General features: G+C 46.1%; 2 protein-coding genes across 3 annotated transcripts in view; one reads left to right on the top strand and one right to left on the bottom strand.

Annotated features, from left to right (window-relative positions):
- The window catches only part of Sppl2a (signal peptide peptidase like 2A), a 28667-nt gene that overhangs the window by 1217 nt on the left and 10147 nt on the right, over positions 1-17303 (bottom strand). Inside the window, exons 9-14 of the mRNA XM_013510290.1 lie at positions 16284-16365; positions 15675-15749; positions 12013-12069; positions 11209-11311; positions 9059-9136; positions 7599-7759 (exon numbers count right to left, since the gene is read on the bottom strand). Of these exons, the coding sequence (XP_013365744.1) occupies positions 7599-7759; positions 9059-9136; positions 11209-11311; positions 12013-12069; positions 15675-15749; positions 16284-16365 (556 nt within the window). The remainder of the gene's footprint in view (positions 1-7598; positions 7760-9058; positions 9137-11208; positions 11312-12012; positions 12070-15674; positions 15750-16283; positions 16366-17303) is intronic.
- Positions 7-6200, top strand: LOC102027151. 2 transcript variants are annotated; one of them, XM_005376659.2, is made up of 4 exons: positions 7-564; positions 4521-4639; positions 4895-5091; positions 5511-6200. In XM_005376659.2, the coding sequence occupies exons 2-4, from the start codon at positions 4623-4625 to the stop codon at positions 6077-6079; spliced, it is 783 nt and encodes a 260-aa protein (XP_005376716.1). In that variant the 5' UTR covers positions 7-564; positions 4521-4622; the 3' UTR covers positions 6080-6200. The 2 variants fall into 2 exon arrangements, with proteins under 2 accessions (XP_005376716.1, XP_013365745.1); XM_013510291.1 differs by lacking the exon at positions 4521-4639.

Below are 17303 nucleotides of genomic sequence, written 5' to 3'. Positions count from 1 at the left end.
GGGCGCCGGGGCAGGCGCGGGCGGCCCTGGTCCTGGCCTGGCCGCCGCGAGAAGCCTCTGCGTCCTCTCCACCTCCAGAACGGCTCTTCTCTCCACCCAGCTCGAAGCCGCCTTCTCCCAGCGACCCCGGCGCGATGAGGTCCCGCGGTGAGGCCGGGCTCGCTGCCCCTCGGACCTGGACGACACCCGCTCTCCTTGCCGCTCTGCCCGCTCCGCCCTTCCTAAGGCCCCGGGGTGCGGCCGCGGGAGCGGCGGGGTCACACGCAGGGCCCAGGGCTGCAGGAATCCGGGCTCCAGCCTCGGGAACTCGGGGCGTGAGGCCAGCCGCGGGGACAGGCTGTCAGGCGGCGGGGTTCGCGTGACAGTCAACCCCGAGCTAGCGGATAACCCAACGCGCTGCAGCCAGGCCCTCGCTCCTGGTTCTCCTTTCTTCTCCCTTCCTTCCCTTCCATCAGGAGCGGGGCTCCATCCGGCCTGATTTCTGTATTCTGACTCTTGGCCTTTTTCCCATCCTCTCAGGGTCCTCTCCCTGGGAATTTGGAGAGCTGCGCGGGACGAGGCAAGGTACAGCTGTAATGCCCCAGCTAGTACCCAAGCTGCTAGACACTTAAGTGCACGCACCCGCCTCCTAATTATGTTTTGCAGTCCTCATAAGATGGTCATGATTGTCATATGCTATTTTAAGTGAAGCACTTTTAAAACATTAAACTAGCCGGGTGTGGTGGCACATGCCTATATCCCAGCACTCAGGAGGCTGAGGCAGGAGGGTCAGCACAAGTTTGAGGCCAGCCTGGGCTACGTAGGGAGTCTGAACTACATATTGAGACCCTATCTCAAAAAACCCAACCCAAACCAAACCAAACCAAACAACAACAAAACAACAACAAAAAACCCATATAACACTGAACTAAACTTATATCTCTAGAGTCTTTAGAAAGTCATTTAGGCCGGGAGGGGTGGCGCACGCCTGTAATCCCAGCACTCTGGAGGCTGAGGCAGGAGGATCGTTGTGAGTTCGAGACCAGCCTGGGCTACAAAGTGAACTCAAGGCCAGCCTGAACTGCATAGCGAGATCCTGTCTTAAAAAGACCAAAAAATAAATAAATAAACAGAAAGTCATTTTTGTAAGTACCAACATTTTTGCTATTATTTTGGAGTAATCAAAGATAAAATAAGCTATATAAAATAAAGTGAGAGACCAGGTATAGTAGTGCACACCCGTAATCCCAGCATGCTAGGAGGCTGAGGCAGCAAGACTATAACTTTGAGGCCAGCCTGGGCAAATTTAGCAAAACCCTGGTTCAAAATAAAAATGAAAGAGGGGCTGGGCTGTAGAATACCCTGGGTTCAATCCCCAGTACCAAAAAGAGAGAGAAATTGTTGAGGTACAGGTTGAGATTTCCTAATCCAAAAATCCAAACTATGGAATACTCTAGCACCCCAAGCTTTCTGAGTGACAACCTCACACAGGTAGAAAATTCCACAGCTGACCTTGTGGCAAGGGTGCGCGGGAGGTACTACGCAAAACCACCTGAAAGCAGACCGTTGTTATGAAACCTGAATGAATTTCCTGTGTCGGCTAGGCCCCACCCTGGGACGTTTCCTTATGCAGAGGCATCACGGCTCAGATCCAAAGCGGAGAACTCGGAACCCGATATACTGGCTCCCCATGTTGCGGACAGAGACGTCCTTAGTGTCCCTGGTGTGCTGACGTGGGCTTATGCCTTTTTCATTGGGCAAACTGTCCCTCCTGTCTTGCCCTAAAGGGGAGACTTCGTAGAAACACTGGAGCATTTGTCTTGGAGTCTTTGGGAATTTCCTATACATTTCTCTGATCAAAAGTAGCAACAGGTCAACAACTCATCAGGGTACTACAGATTAGAACTATACAGTTCTATAATTCATTAGGATAGTACAGATTAGAACTACACAGTTCTATAATTCATTAGAATACTACAGATTTGGAAATCTTTTTTCTTTTTTTTTTTTGAGACAGGTCTCGCTATGCAGTTCAGGCTGGCCTTGAGCTCACTTTGTAACCCAGGCTGGTCTCGAACTCGCAATGATCCTGCCTCAGCCTCCTGAGTGCTGGGATTACAGGCGTGTGCCACCACGCCTGGTTTGGAAATCTTAACTGCAAATTCTTTTCCACAGCTCATGGCTAGTTGCCCTGTATTTCTGTGACCTTTTATTCTGGAGGGTTTCAAGGGCCACAGTACTCAGTTCCATTGATTTGATTTTCCAGTAAGCTTTAGTTTTAATTAGTGTGGAATAAATAAATAAGGATTTTTTTCTCTTGAGAGAAACATCACGCAGAGTCATAATTACTTTGACACGTGGACTAGTAAGTCACTTGATGCAACTTTTTTGTTTTGAAAATTCAATTTCATTTTATGAACAAGGAGACAGAGTCCTCAGAGATTAAATAATTTGCCAGAATGGTAAACACGCTAATGGGCAGGCATGCTGGTACACGCCTGTAATCCTAGCACTTGGGAGGCTGAGGCAGGACTGCCCCAAACCGGAGGCCAGCCTAGGCTGCATAGTGAGTTCAAGGCAACCTGGACTACACAGTGAGATCCTGTCTCAAAATAAAGAAACAACCCCTCAAATCCCACTAGAATATACTTTTACTCACAAATAACAGAAAACAACTAATTTTGACTGTAAGTTTTGACACAAGCAATAAGAGTTTTCTTTGCCACGTGAACAGGGAAATCATTTTATGAAGGTATTATATTATATAGCTTTCAAAAATGCTAGTTTTCTGGGAAAATGCACTCTCTCCTAACAATAATTTTTAATGCTTTGTGACTGAATTGCCTAAAATTTCAGCAAATTTCTGTTCTTAATTATTTTAAAATTTGGTATACAGTGGAAGAATAGCTGAGTTTAAACAATTTTTTCTCTGGGGCTTCTGATGACTTAGGATTTTTTCCTCTTACAAATAAGTTAAAGAAACCAGATTTAACAGAAATTCAAAGTTGTAATATTTAAACTAGGAAAATGAAAACCTAGTTAATGAATTGAAAAATAACAACTGAACCAACAAATCAAAACAAAACTCTCAGCCCTATAACTAATAGCAAATATATTTTGGGAGGTTTTTTTTTTTAGACAGGGTCTTGCCATGCAGCTCAGGCTGGCCTCAAACTCACTCTGCAGCTCAGGTTGGCCTCAAACTCCTAGCTGTAGTTTTTTATTTTTCTCTTGGTGGTGCTGGAGATCAAACCTAGGACTCTAGTAAGCAAGAAAGGTGCTAGAATCAAGCACAGACATAAATGAACTATGGAGAATTTCAGAGAAATATAGTGTTAATTCATCAAAGTAATAGAACAGCCCTAAATATTCAACTGGTTCTGGCGTAAGCTGACACAAACAGAGAGAAACTACACATAAACTATTCACAATAGCTGTCCCCACCCCACCCTCATTTGTGGGACTAGGGACCAAACCCAGGGAACACTGAGCTACTCTGCCCTGCCCCAGACCTTTTGATTTTCTGAGACAGGATCTCATTGAGTTGTGTAGGGTGGCCTTGAATTTGAGATCTTCCTGCCTCAGCTTCCCAAGTAGCTGGGATTAAGCTGTGCCCCACTGTGCCCAGTTGGTCAATCCTTTTCAGGGGTGGGAGAGGTAACGGGTGGTTGGAAAAGAGGCTCCACTTTTAAACACTTCTGTGTTCTTGATTAAAAATGCAAATATGTATTACTTTATAACTTTACAATGCACAGAGAGATTATTGAAGTGAAAACAAGGTTGGAGCCTGCATGAAGATTTTAGGTTTTTAGATGAACAGCCAATAATATTAACCTATACATCATTAAAACAGAACAAGAAGACCAGAAATACTGGCATGAACAACTGTTCACATCAGTTTTGGCCACAGTTTCAATTACTTTCTGGAGAACCTCTTAAAGAGAGATTTCTGGGTCAAAGTAAATAGTGCAGTTTGGTACATGCCCAGGAGGGAACATTACACAGCCACTACAGTGATTTTTACAGGAATCTGAAATGAAAATGCACTGACAAAGCAAGCTCGGAGCTACTAGGGGCATCATGCAGCTGCCCGTGCACTCCCTGCAGAGGCCTGAGGAACCCCTCAACCGAGCTGTCTCCAGGTGGCAGGACTAGCGGTGGGTTTGATTTTCCTGTATTTTTTACATTTTCCTAATCTTCTAGAGTGAGCACCTACTTTTATAACAAAATGCAGGGGCTGGGGATTTAGCTTAGCGGCACAGCGCCTGCCTGGCAAGCGCAAGGTCGTTGAGTTTGATTCCCGGTACCGGAAAAAAAAACCAACAAAAGAAAAGAAAAAAACCAAAAAACCCCACCAAAATATGTAAGAGCCGCATTGCAGGGAAAGCACTTTTTCATAAGTAAAAATAAAATGGTGATGAAAATGACAAGAAGCATGAGATTCTCTAACAGCCCCAGATTTAAATTCTAAGTTAAGATTTCGTGCCAACCCTAAACAACAAGCCCATAACATGTTCTTCCTATCCTGACTTCCCTCACAGTCCGTAAGAGTCCTGAGTGGTGGACACTCTTGCGGCCAGCCTGTCCCAGGTCCTGCTTTTCCTCTGCGCCCTCACCCACCTCCTGTGCTCCGGACACCCCACATGCCACCTGCAGCCAGGTCTGTCTCCAGCCCACAGACCCAGTTACTCCATGATGGGCTAGGATTGGGGAGCATGTTTACATTTTTAAAAATTACAACAGTAAATAATTGCCATCACTTTCTCTCGAACTCCTCCCCTCACTTGGAACCCACGCATCCCGCTGTTCTTGCCGCTTTCTGCAGCAGCTCTGGAGTCCCCTTTCCTGAGGGTCTTCAGCTGACTGTCCTGGCTGCCTTGGTGTTCTGAATCAATTCACAGCTTTTCCCTTTCAGGGTCATTTTGACTTTGGGGAAGAGGCAGAGCTGCACAGCGCCAGACCCCGTGAAGAAAGTGGGCGAGGACATGGCATCGTGTTTTTATGAAGCTGCCTTCCTGTTGGATGGCACGTGGCAGCAGCATTCACCGTATTTTGGATCATACCTCCGAAAGACACTCAGGAAAGAGGACTCCAGAACTGTTTCAGAAAGTGGTGAGATGTGCTGGGCATGGTGGTGCACACCTGTAATCCCAGCACTTGGGAGGCTGAGGCAGGAGGACTGTTTCGCGTTTGAGACCAGCCTGGGCCACAAAGTGAGCTCAAGGCCAGCCTGAACTGCACAGCGAGACCCTGTCTCAAAACGACAAAAAAAAAAAAAAAAAAAAGTAGGGGCATTTTTGAAGGGGATTCATGGCAATGTATTTTTTGCGATAGGCTCTTACTCTATAATTCAGGCTGGCCTTGAAACGCAGTAGTCCAGGCTGGCCCCAAACTCACAGTAACCCTCCTGCCTCAGCCTCCATGTGCTGGGGTTATAGGCATGCACTATCACACCTGGCTTGTAAAAATTTTTAAAAGATTCACCATGTATTTTGACCACACCTCATACTGTCTCTTCCTGTATTCTATAGGTACTCTGGAACGTCCAACTCCAAATTCACATCCAGCACTTAAATTGTCCAACACTGAATTCATCACCTTCCTCCCCAAACCTGCTGCTCTCCCTGCTGTAACATTGCACGCCCCCTTTCCTCTCCCACGGACAATGCCCTGCATTTCTCTTGACCTGGCCCACTTTGCTTTAACGTGGCCCCCGAGACCCAGTGAGACCTTCCTGCCTGCTTCCCTCATTTTCACCTCCTGGCCTACTCCATGCCACACCCATCTTAAGCTCCGCCCAGCTCCGAGTGCCCGACCCTCCCAGGAGCCTGTGAGGACACAGCGCCTGCCACACAACCCGCCGCTCAGCCCGTGCAGCGCCAGCTCTCATTCAGCGTCCTTACGGGAGCTTTCCCAAGGCACCGTGACCCTGACGGGAATCCACAGACACCGCGGCCCTTCTGCGGCTCGTGGCGCCCTCCCCACCATCCTTTGTCACATTGCTAGTGACACCACCTGGCTTTTCCCTACTCGGCTGGAACTTTGCAGAGGCCATGGGAATAGGCCCGTGTGTCACTTCATCTTCTATCAGCAGATCTAAAATGCTTCCTAATTCACAGACCTGCTCAATAAACATCTGTTCAGTGAAGAAATATAAAACTAATAAAATGATAATGATCCTTGCTGGGTGTGGTGGTGCATGCCTATAATCGCAGCACTCCGGAGGCTGAGGCAGAAGGATTGCTGTGAGTTCAAGGTTATCCTAGGATACATAGTGGAAAAAAAACAAGGCAGTGAGTCCTTTTCAGGATGTGATATGCAAAGGCTATTAGCACAGTGTGTGCTGTAGGATACACTTCAATTTTTAAGAAATCTATAAATATAAAAAATGGTGCTTGGGCTGGGGATTTAGCTCACCGGCAAAGCGCCTGCCTGGCAAGCGCAAGGTCGCGAGTTCGGTTCCCGGTACTGGAGAAAAACCAGAAAAACCAAAAAAAAAAAAAAAAAAAAAAAAAAAATGGTGTTTGCCTAGCAAGTGTGAGGCCCTGAGTTTGATCCTGAGCCAGAAAAAGCAAAAACCAAGAGCAACTAAACCTACGTGCACATCGCCTTCATGCAAACGTTAAGAGTTACCGTCCTAGTTTACCCAGGACCTGTGGCCGTAAACGAGTTCTTTGTGCATGAACACAAGAGGGGACAGCAACCCTGCCGCAGGCAAGGCGGGTATTATTATTTTATGCAAATCTCAGGAAATGGCGTGGTTTACCTGAAAGAACGTAAGCCAGTGCCCTTCCCAGCTCCAAGACGACACGTTGACTACCTGTCATTAAATGACGCTGCGAGAGACGCTGCATAGAGCGCCGAAGGGCACACGGACTTGGAACTGCTCCTCCAGTGACAGCCGCAGCCTGCGCCTCCCTCAGACACAGACGCCCGCCGTCCCCATCACGGTCCCCGAGCTGCCCTCGCAGGGGCCAGTGCGGCCCGGACCCCCGCGCAGAGCAGTTTCCCACCCCCGCTTCACTTCAGCATGAAAAGGCTTCGCCAGAACACAAAGGACATGAGGGAAAGAAAGAAGGGGTTTAACTCCAAGAAGGAAGAACTCAAACCACAGCCCTGGTATCCAGACTTTCTTTGTCTCAGGGATTTTACAGAAAGGACATCTTGTTTCATCTCAATCTAAATGGGTGCCCTGGTGAGGTGCATTCAGATGCTGGAGAGAATATATATATAAAATATTTACCTGTAAAACCTTAGGACTCTTTCTGTCCATGGCTAAAGTCAGTCTCAAACTCCAGTTCCATCTTCCTCAAGTTTACTTTAATGAGGGTTTTGGTTTTTTGGAGACAGGGTCTGACCATGCAGTTCAGACTGGCCTTGAACTCAGGCCGGCCTCAAACTCACAACGATCCTCCTGCCTCAGCCTCCCGAGTGCTGGGACTGGAGGCGTGCGCACCCTGCCTGGCACTTTAATGAGGATTTTGCAAGTGTACATGAGATGCTGTCTTAGTTCCCTAAGAGCCGATGTTGCACCTGGCAGACCTACGGTGAGTTTTCCTCCCACAGCTCTGATACATACCGGCTGTTCCCACTCATCAGGGAGCGCTGTGAGCACGCACCTGATAGCTGCTGCCCTTCCAGAATTTCTTCATTTCCTTCCGTCTCCAGGCGACAACGGAGGCAGTAACGAGCGTGCAGGGCACTAAGTAGAGGAGCGCGGGCTGGCCCTTCTTCATCAGCACCAGAACAGCGAAGGTGAGGACCATGCCAATGGCATAGGCTGCAAGAGCACCAGGGTCCGGTCACTTCTCCCTGCTACCCAAGGGACGGCTTCCCTCCCCTACGAGCCTATCGACTTTCAAATATTTCTGAAGACATTTGTACAACATGACCTCTTACCATAATTTCATTGTTTTCCTCAGACAAATATCCGAAGAAAAATATTTCACAGAGCTTCTGATGAATTTGGAAACTAGTTACTATTTCAACCTAAGCCTTTATCATGGGTGAAGGTAACTAAAGGTGTTCTACATGTTAGGTAACTAGATCTGCACCTGTAAGTACAAAGTAAAGGCTGCTCTGAAAAATCTTCCCAGTGTGCATTCTATCCTTCCTAGGCTTCTTTAGTAAGCACACACCAGACATCACCTGACCTCTCCTAAGGACACAGGATCCCAGACTGCGGGAGCTGTAGTGCCTTCAGATCAGTGAGTCTTACTAACTACTCGAGCCGACGCTGAGGCAGCGGGGGCTGGGGAGGGGGGCTGAGCTGCCCATGTTACACAGCTAAGTCCAGGGCACTCCTCTCTTCTGCCTTCCCCGGAGCCCCTCACCCCCCACACTGGCTGGTGCCAGGCTCTAAGGAGGTAACGCCCTTCCTGACACCGTAACTGATGGCCTCCCGCTGCTTTCCTTGTTTTCTTTGCCCATCTTCTCCTCACTTAGCTGTTCTCTGGTGCTGGGAGTGCATCCGTTTCCGGGAACAGCCGTCTCCAGCAGTAACGCACACTTTTCAGTGGCTAGGCTGAATTCCACAGGGCACGTGAAAGCCGGCTGGACCAGTAAGAAAGGGCCCTGGGGCCATCACCTGCCTAAGCACCAAGAGCTTGGGGCTGTGGGCTCAGATCCGTGTGGTATGTGCAGAAGCAGGAGGGTATTTTTTGGCTTATTTCCTGTAATTGACTCTTTACTCAATAATAGAAATAGAGGCATAAGTGACTACTCCTGCTGTCTTAACTGAAATGTAATTGTGCCATAAATTAATTTCTATAAATACATAACTATTCATATGCTATTTTTAAAAAAATCTAGTAATACACAATTTACTGGCTATTTATGAATCAGATATTTTGATAAACATTACCTATAGAACCTAATTCGTTTTCTCCACATCTGATTTTCTTTTCCAAGCCTCTAAGACCTTATAATATAAATAAGGTATAATTATCTCTTTTTGATGGAAAAACGTATGGCAAGTAAGCAAAATCCAGGACTTATTATTTTTATACTTCTGTATTTTTCCTCTAGACAAAACAATGCTCACATACTCACACAGAAAAAGAAGAAGAAATAACTTTACCAATTGTGGAAGAAATGTAGTATATAGAAGAAGAACCAGTTTGAACATCAAATCTTCTACAGTATGCAATTAACAGGCCTAGAAAAACAAAAATATTCTCCACGTTACTGTCTTAAAACAATAACAGCAATATAAATCCAACTGTGGACAACAGTATATGGTTTTTCTCCGGTACCGGGAACCGAACTCACGACCTCGCGCTTGCCAGGCAGGCGCTTTGCCGCTGAGCTAAATCCCCAGCCCCCTGGACAACAGTATATGTTTAACTTTCCTTTTTGCAGTAGATCATTAAAGTACCTCAAAAGAGTTAAGATAGTTACACAGTTAGTTTCTCTCGTTCACTGAAAAGAAAGGTTTGTGCTAATATTGTTTAAACAAGCTATCATGCCTGTATCTTGTACCCTGAATAACTACTAAAAAGACAAAGACACCCAATATATTAATTACTGTAACTTTCCTCCATACCTGTTTGCGTTTTGAAACTGTTTTATTACTATTTTTATTTTTTTTCTCTTTAAAATAAAAAATAAAAAATAGGAAAGAATGACATTCTATCACTTGTAACAACATGGACAAGCCTGGAGGGCATTATGTTAAACGAAATAACCCAGGCACAGAAAAACAGAACGCAGCTCTTAACATTAAATCATGTACTGTTAACTCTGCCCTGTGGGGACATATTTCTGTTGAGACCTCTGACGTTTACTTTAAAAACAGAATACTTATGTGTGAGTTTTACTTGTTCTACGCCAGGGGCTACACAGGAGATCTTACACAGCCCGCAGCGCGGCAGTGGGAAGGTGAGGAGCGAGGTTAGAGATGCTGCGGGAACTGCAGCTGACGTGGAGCACGTCCCCTCCCATGTCCCTGACAGGAGTGGAGACTCCCTGAGCTGACTTGCTGGGCCGATCCCAGGGCAGCAGAGTCGGCCTCCCTCTTTACCCCTCTTTACTCTGGAGACAGAAGGGCCTTTGCAGAGAGGCCGCACTCTTCCCCCGCGCAAAAGCAGTCAACCCACAGGACACGGAAGAAACCAAAGCACGAGGCCACACTCAGCTGACAGGGAAAGACTGCTAATCCTTTAAAACAGTACTGTTTCTTAGGAAAGGAACCTCAAGATTTCATTGTCGGCATAAGGAAACACAGGTGAAGCTTAAAACTGGGTCTCCCCACCCTTTCTCTTATTTCCTCCTAGTTCAAAATGTTTCTGTCCCTTAATAGCCAGCCTCCTCACAGGTCTACAGGTGTCCTCAATGCACGCGGCCCCCAGCACAACCTTCCTGGAGGGTTTAACCTTTCTCTGGACATTGGCTTAGTCGGTCCACCGAGCCACTCGCTTGCCATCATAACCCACAGGGGCACACAGGGAGCCCTGGCCCCTCTCCTGCTGCCTCACCTTGTGAGGCTGGTGCCTGCCTTCAGGCAGTTGCAATTCCATCCCACAGAGAGCCTGTGGGGAAATCAGGCAGCACTGCCATCGCTGTCGGGAGCAGGCAACCTGTTTCCCTACAAACTCCCGGTTTGGATTAGAAGGCCACACGGCAGGGGATGTAGCTCAGCGGCATGAGCGCTTGCCTGGCAAGCCTGAGGTCATGCGTTTGATTCCCGGTACAACAAAAAAATAGAAAGCCAAACAACGCTGGCGTTCTAGCTTTCCCTCTGCACATAACCTTGCCTAGTATCCTGGAACTACTCCCTAGAACACGACTATTATAAAATGGAAGCAAGACAGGCTGTATGTTCGGTACTGTTATTTTCAACGTTTACAAAGACTCGCGGGGGGCTGGGGATTTAGCTCAGCGGCAAAGCGCCTGCCTGGCAAGCGCAAGGTCGTGAGTTCGGTTCCCGGTACCGGAGAAAAACAAAAACAAAACAAAACAAAAAGACTCGCGGAATACCCTGATCGGGAGAGAAGGCGAAGCTGACCCTAGCTGCTTTCCTTCAGGCTCTTGTGAGCCAGGGATGCTTTATGTTGCTGTTGCCGTTTGCGCGAATCCTCCACCTCTCAGAAAAGCTCCCTTTCTTCCTCAGCGCTGACCCCAGCTCTAGCAACAGCCAGAAATACTCAGCACGGAGCCGGCGACTTGTGACAGACACCGCAGCTGTGACGACTACAAGCCGCCGCCGCCGGTTCTGTCGCAATCACTCACCCGGTACGATAATGTCTCCGAAGCCCAAGATGGAGACAGGCATGAGGCACACGCTCATTACTGAGAAATAGATCAGCTTTGGCACCCTGATGACGACCGGTAACTGGAGGGGAGAAGGAAGACAGAAAGAGAAAGAAGGAAAGGCCACCGGTGAGCCTCTCCCCAGCGCCGCTCTAGGAAGGGAAGGACGAACATTACAATCCTCGTTTTAACATTTTTAAAATGAGTTTAAAAAAACCCTTCAAATCGGAGGGTATAAATCCGGTCATACATCTACGCATATACACACACACACATATACGTTATATATATGTGCTCTGCAGGTACAGAAAGCTTGGGAGAAACACACATGTAGTTTTGGGGAAAAGAAACCCAACCCATGAAGGATTGACAGTGCAAGTCCACTATCCCCATATCTAACCTTTTCTTTTCTTTTCTGTTTTAGTTTTACCAAGAATAGGACTCAGGCCTTGAAACAGATTTTTTTGGCAACCTGGGTTTTCCCCACAGAAGAGTCTTGTCTCAGAGGGTGTGATTAAAGCCCCGGGAACGCTTCTGACACACAATCCTTACTTTCTCACGGGGAGCTGAGGGCTGAGCAGTGGCTTCCACAGAGTTCCCATCATTCTAGGATGAAACCCAAGTCAACAGGCGTTTAATAATTTAGTCACTAAGAAAAGGGCTACATTTTGTGAGAAATAAGTGTTATATACCTTCACATGCACTAACATGACACAGGAAGGCAGCACAACTGGCAGGACGCACATACACTGGGCAGCCACTGCCGTCCAGGCTCATTCCTACCTTTTCAGTATTCCCAAACGGTCCGGCTGCAAGTTCAACCATGATACTCTCCCCATTCTGAAAAGGAGAAAGAAGGTGAAACTGTCCAGTCAGGCCAGGAGAACAACCTGCCACTGTTTGAGAAGGACTTACGGCCCCTGGCACATGGCCACTGTGAACTGAAGGAAAACGGGCTGTGGACAGATGGCTATTTTCCTAAAATGGTCTCTGTAGATGGGAAGAACTGCAGTTATCTGAGACAAACTTTACTGAGTACACTGTCCCACTCCATTAGAACTCAGTAAGTACCCCAAGCTGATGGACAAGCCACACACAGGTTATTCAATAGCATCTTTAAACTCTAGACTGTACTTTTAAATTTCGTAATGGGTTATACATTTTAAGTACTTTTTGTTTTTGAGACGGTCTGTCTGTATAGTTTAGACTGGCAGCAATCCTCCTGCCTCAGCCTCCCTAATGCTAGAACTATAGGCATGTGCCACCTTGCCTGGCCTAAGCACTTTAAATTATTTATAATGTAACATACTATAGTTCTTGTCATTTGTAGCAACATCAGAGAAGAGAGACATACTAACATCTCTTAAATTTACCTTTGTAACAGATTTGCGTCACTTTATTTGGATAATACGCATTTGATCTTCTGGTTGTTCACAATAATAAAAGGGTGAAGCCAAGTGTGAGAAGACTCAGCCCTAGCGAACCTGAGAAAGTGCTCCAGCCGCACTCCTCCTGTCTGATTTCAGCCCCGCCTGCTTTCCGTGTTCCAATCAAAACATTTACCTTCGCCGAGTCTCCCTCCCTGTCTGATGGCAGACTTTCTATCTGCGGGAGACGCTCTGAGGTAGCAGGCCAAGGAAGCACCCGTTTTGCATTTCACAGCGTGGTGAGGACGTCAGCAAAGCAGGTGGAGGGAGATACACAAATGCTAACTTTAGGAAAATGTGGTTGGTTAGCTGTCATGTTTTCTGCGGGCGTGGGGTGCACAGCAGGGATTGCTTGAGTGTTTTTAGACTCAAGTTTATATTTCACTGACACCTGAGCCAAGGAGAAAGATAAAATCACTAGCTGCAGAAATCCTTTTGTGTTCAGCTTGGGTTAGGAGAAGGATTAAGTCACAGAGGTCTGGCAAGATGAGCTAATACCAGATCTGGCTCTTGATAGGAGAGTCCCAGGTGATCAAGCGTCCAGATAAAGAGTTCACTCGGGCTCATTCTCCAGCAGTTATGAAAATCATGTTGCTGAAGACCGTCGCTGAGGTCTCCATACAGTCACAGCTATCTGAGTAGCTACCACTGTGCCTCGATACACGGATACATGGAAGAGCAACGCATCACAGTGTGTATCCGGCCCTCGGCGCTGGGCTCCTGCAGGGCAGCTGCACCCCTCACCAGAAGCCCCCTAACGTCCGGGTCAGGGGCAGGCGTATAGCAACCCGTAGGCAATTCATCAGATTTACAGTCAAAGCCGTACAGACTGGCACTTAAATACTTGATTTTCATTTTTAATTACTACTAAACTGAGGCCTCATAAAAACAAACAAATCAAGACTGAACTCCCAAGAGCACTTCAGCTTTCTCCACTGAGTCAGACTGCTAGAAATAACTGTCCTAATCAGCAGGAACTAAGATGGGAAAAAAGACAAAAATTTTCCCAGGCACAGAAGAAAGCAAGCAAGCTAAAAGACACCTTTAATTACTATTCCACACCTTTACCATCATGAAACATTTCATGTGCAGGGAACAGAAATGGATTGCTGGCACAAAAGTTCAGCATTCATAAAGCGATGCTAGAGTTACACGGAACAATTATTTTGAAAAGTTTAGCTACAGCCTGTGGGTATCCTGCTAGACAGCACACGGGCCCCAGACCATGGGCTGCCTGCTAGGTTACAGGATGGCTTTGTAGACAGTACGCTATAACATTATTTTGAATGAAGTAAAGTGATACAAGCCAGGACAGCTTTAGATAGAACTAAAAATGTACTTTAACAAGTGACCAGTATTAGTTATCACCCACAATACTGACTCTGCGCTTTCTTTAGGCCACTAGTGGCCAGTGAGGTCAGTGACTCAAACATTCCTTCATGAAGGCATAGAAAGTGCGAGGAGAACAGCGTGGACAGCAAGCTCTGTTTCTTACCCAGTGGCCACGTTAGCACTGCAACAGTTTGTTCCAGGCCCTACAGCAATTACCAGAAGTCCAGGGTTGTTTTTTGAGGGGAGCAGTGGGGACTGAACTCAGGGTCTTCACAGTGAGCTATGGCCTGAGCCTTTATTTTATTTTTTATTTTGAAATAGGGTCTTACTAAGTTTCTATGATGCCCAAGCTAAATTCAAACTTGTAATCTTCCTGCTTCGGCTTCCCCATTGCTGGATCACCGCCCGTGCCACTATTCCCAGCATAAGTGCAGATTTGTATAGCAATTTCATAGATGGCAGGGTCTAAAGAATGGGTAAAGAACCAGCAGGCGTAGGGGCAGAGCTCAGTGGCACAGCCCTTCCTTGGCATGAACAGGGCCCTAGGTTCAATCCCCAGCACTGTGAAAATAAAATAAGATAAAATCAAACAGTAAATTTCAAATGCTAAATATGTGTTAGTGATAAAGGAAAAAGGAACAAAATCTTAAAAATCAAAATTCAGAATAAAGCAGAGGGCAGTGGGTAAAGAGGGGAAAGGGCCGAGGCAGAGACCAACTGGACAGACGGTGGAGGATGACCACGCTTGCCACGCCTCTCCTTCATGAGAAGCCAGGGAGAGCTACGGGCTGCCAGCTAAGGAGGCGGCCTGGCTCCAAGGAGGCGGCCTGGCTCCGAGAAGGCGCAGTGGCCCTGGGTCCAGCTGTTCCGACACCAGCCCCGCCCTGGCCTCCAGGCATAGCCCCTGCGGTGGGAGCTTCTTTGTAGAAAGCTCTGGGTGGCTTCTGTCGGTTGCAACTACAAGATTTCTACTGACGTGCTGGTGGGTGGAAGGCTGGCCGTGCGTCCTCTCCGAGTGGGCCGGGAGCCTGGAGCAGGAAGGGCCAGGAGCCTGGCTCGGTCGGCGAGGGCGAGAGCCACAGTCTGGGCCTTCTAACGTCCAGCAGCCGCTCTGCCCTGGTCTCGGCCTAGGAGCTCGGACGTGAAAGCGGCAATAACGTTTCTCGTTTCTTCCCTTCACCCTGTCTCTCGTTCCTTCTCACGTTTGGTTGTCTACATACTGTCTACAGTAGACACTTACTATCTTAGAGTAAGAAAAACTGCCTTTAAAAGGGTAGAAAAAATAGACGTTCTCATCTTTACATCATTCAGTAGACATTTTTTGTCTAACATAATGGATTAAAGGCTGGAAAATACCCTCTATCAAAAGGCTAATTGAATTTTCAATGACAATTCTCTTAAAAGAATTTAGAATTGGGTGGCAAACACCCAAGAAATAATCTAGGAGTAGGTTTAGGACGCTCATCTTTCAGCATGTTTTCTCATGGCTTCAGAAAATACAGCCAAGCTGGGCGTGGTGGTTCACACCTGTAATCCCAGCATTCGGGGAAGCTGAGGCAGGAGGATCGTTGTGGAGTTCAAGACCAGCCTGGGCTACAAAATGAGTGTAAGGCCAGCCTGAACTGCATAGCGAGACCCTATCTCAAAAACAAAAAAAAAAAAAAAAGAAAGAAAACGCGGTCATACCTTTGTGATGAATGGTGTTATGAAAACAAAAAACACATCATAAAGGAGCAGAAGGCCTAGAAGTATCACACAGGACTGTGGAAGAAAGAAACACATTTAAAGGTCAAATTTCCCATGTCTAAGTGTAGAGATTAAATATTTTGCAAGTGCAAATAAACATGTGAACGTGCATTTGAACACTATTTTAAAAGGCTCTTTTTGGTTACTACTATATGCACTTTTGTTCTTTAAACATCATTAAAACCTTTATCTGTACTGTCCCATTTCTTTTTTAAAATATCACTGAATCAAGGAGATGCTCTTCCCTGAAATTCAGTCTCCGAAGAATTTTATGAACTGCGCATACGATATGACTAAGAATACTCTAGTCAGCAAATCGGCGGTGGCCCTTGTCTGAGGTCGGGGTGGCAGGCAGGCCCCCAGGGCAGCTTTCAACACAGGAAGGCCCTGCAGCTTCAGCGGGATGGCGACTGTGCAGTTCTACATTTGTAAAGTTGCAACAAGCAGTATATTTAAAATGGATGCATTTTATACATGCAAATTATACTTTAATAAAGTTGTTTTGAAAAGAAAAAAAGTTATTTTAACTAGCAAAGTACTATACTTTACCTTGAAGTTGGGTAACTTCAGTGTTTTAATTAAATTCAGACAGAAGGCAATCCCCAAGATATCCTGTAAAATCCAAGCCCACCTAAAATCAACAAGAGAATACTCTATTGTTTTATCCAGTTATGTTTAATTTTAAAAAAGGAAGTACATCTCTCAAGTAATGCCATTCAACTCCTATGATTTGACTGCTTAATTATAAGAGGCAAGTATGATAACAACAAAAGCCCCTCTTAGTCTCCCCATTTAACAATGTACTGTCCTAGTAAAACAATGAATACTACGATACTAAGAAAAAGTTGAAAGGCTAATGCAGAGACCATACATCAGCTACAAGAGCGCATTTGTCTTTCATCTTTGAACCGATACACGTCTCTTTCTAGAAAGGCAGCTATCAACAAAGGACACTTGTGCTCAGACGCGTCCAGACAGCTGGGCATAAAGCAGTGATGGCGATGTAACTGACTACCAGAAACTGACACACATCATCCTCAACTGATGCTCACAGAAGGAAGCTGAGGAAGTTGTACGAACTTTGGTTACCAAATTCCAGGCCATGAAATGTTTAGGGCATCAGTCATTTTATTAATTAACCATTAAATAAACCTACACATGTATGTGTTTGTTTCCAGTTGTGTTTCCTGCATAAGACAGGTACCCTCTATATCTTCTCTCTGTAAGTTGTCAGGTACCTTATACACCTTTTTCTTTTTAACATGAAAGGTAGTATAATCTATATGTTCTTTTGTACTTTGCTTTTTAAATTTAAAAATATATCCTGCATGTATTTTCACTGCACAGTGATTCACAGAGAATGAAAAATTCTGAGTTGGACTATACTCCCTCATGTGGTTATACCATAACTAACAATATTTTGGAAATCTACGTGTTTAAGTCATAACCCTTATTTCCTCCTCTATATGAGTTCAAATCATTAGGACAAGGTTTGCTCACTTAAATAGTAGCTTGTGTTCTGGGATAAAAGCAAAAAAATTCTACAATAATCACAATAAGTAAGTATCA

This window comes from Chinchilla lanigera, unplaced genomic scaffold (genome assembly GCF_000276665.1).
Source record: "Chinchilla lanigera isolate Chin_1 unplaced genomic scaffold, ChiLan1.0 scaffold00008, whole genome shotgun sequence".
NCBI classification, from domain to species: Eukaryota; Metazoa; Chordata; class Mammalia; order Rodentia; family Chinchillidae; genus Chinchilla; species Chinchilla lanigera.
Note: the sequence above shows the minus strand (reverse complement) of the source record. Positions and strands in the feature narration are given on the sequence as shown.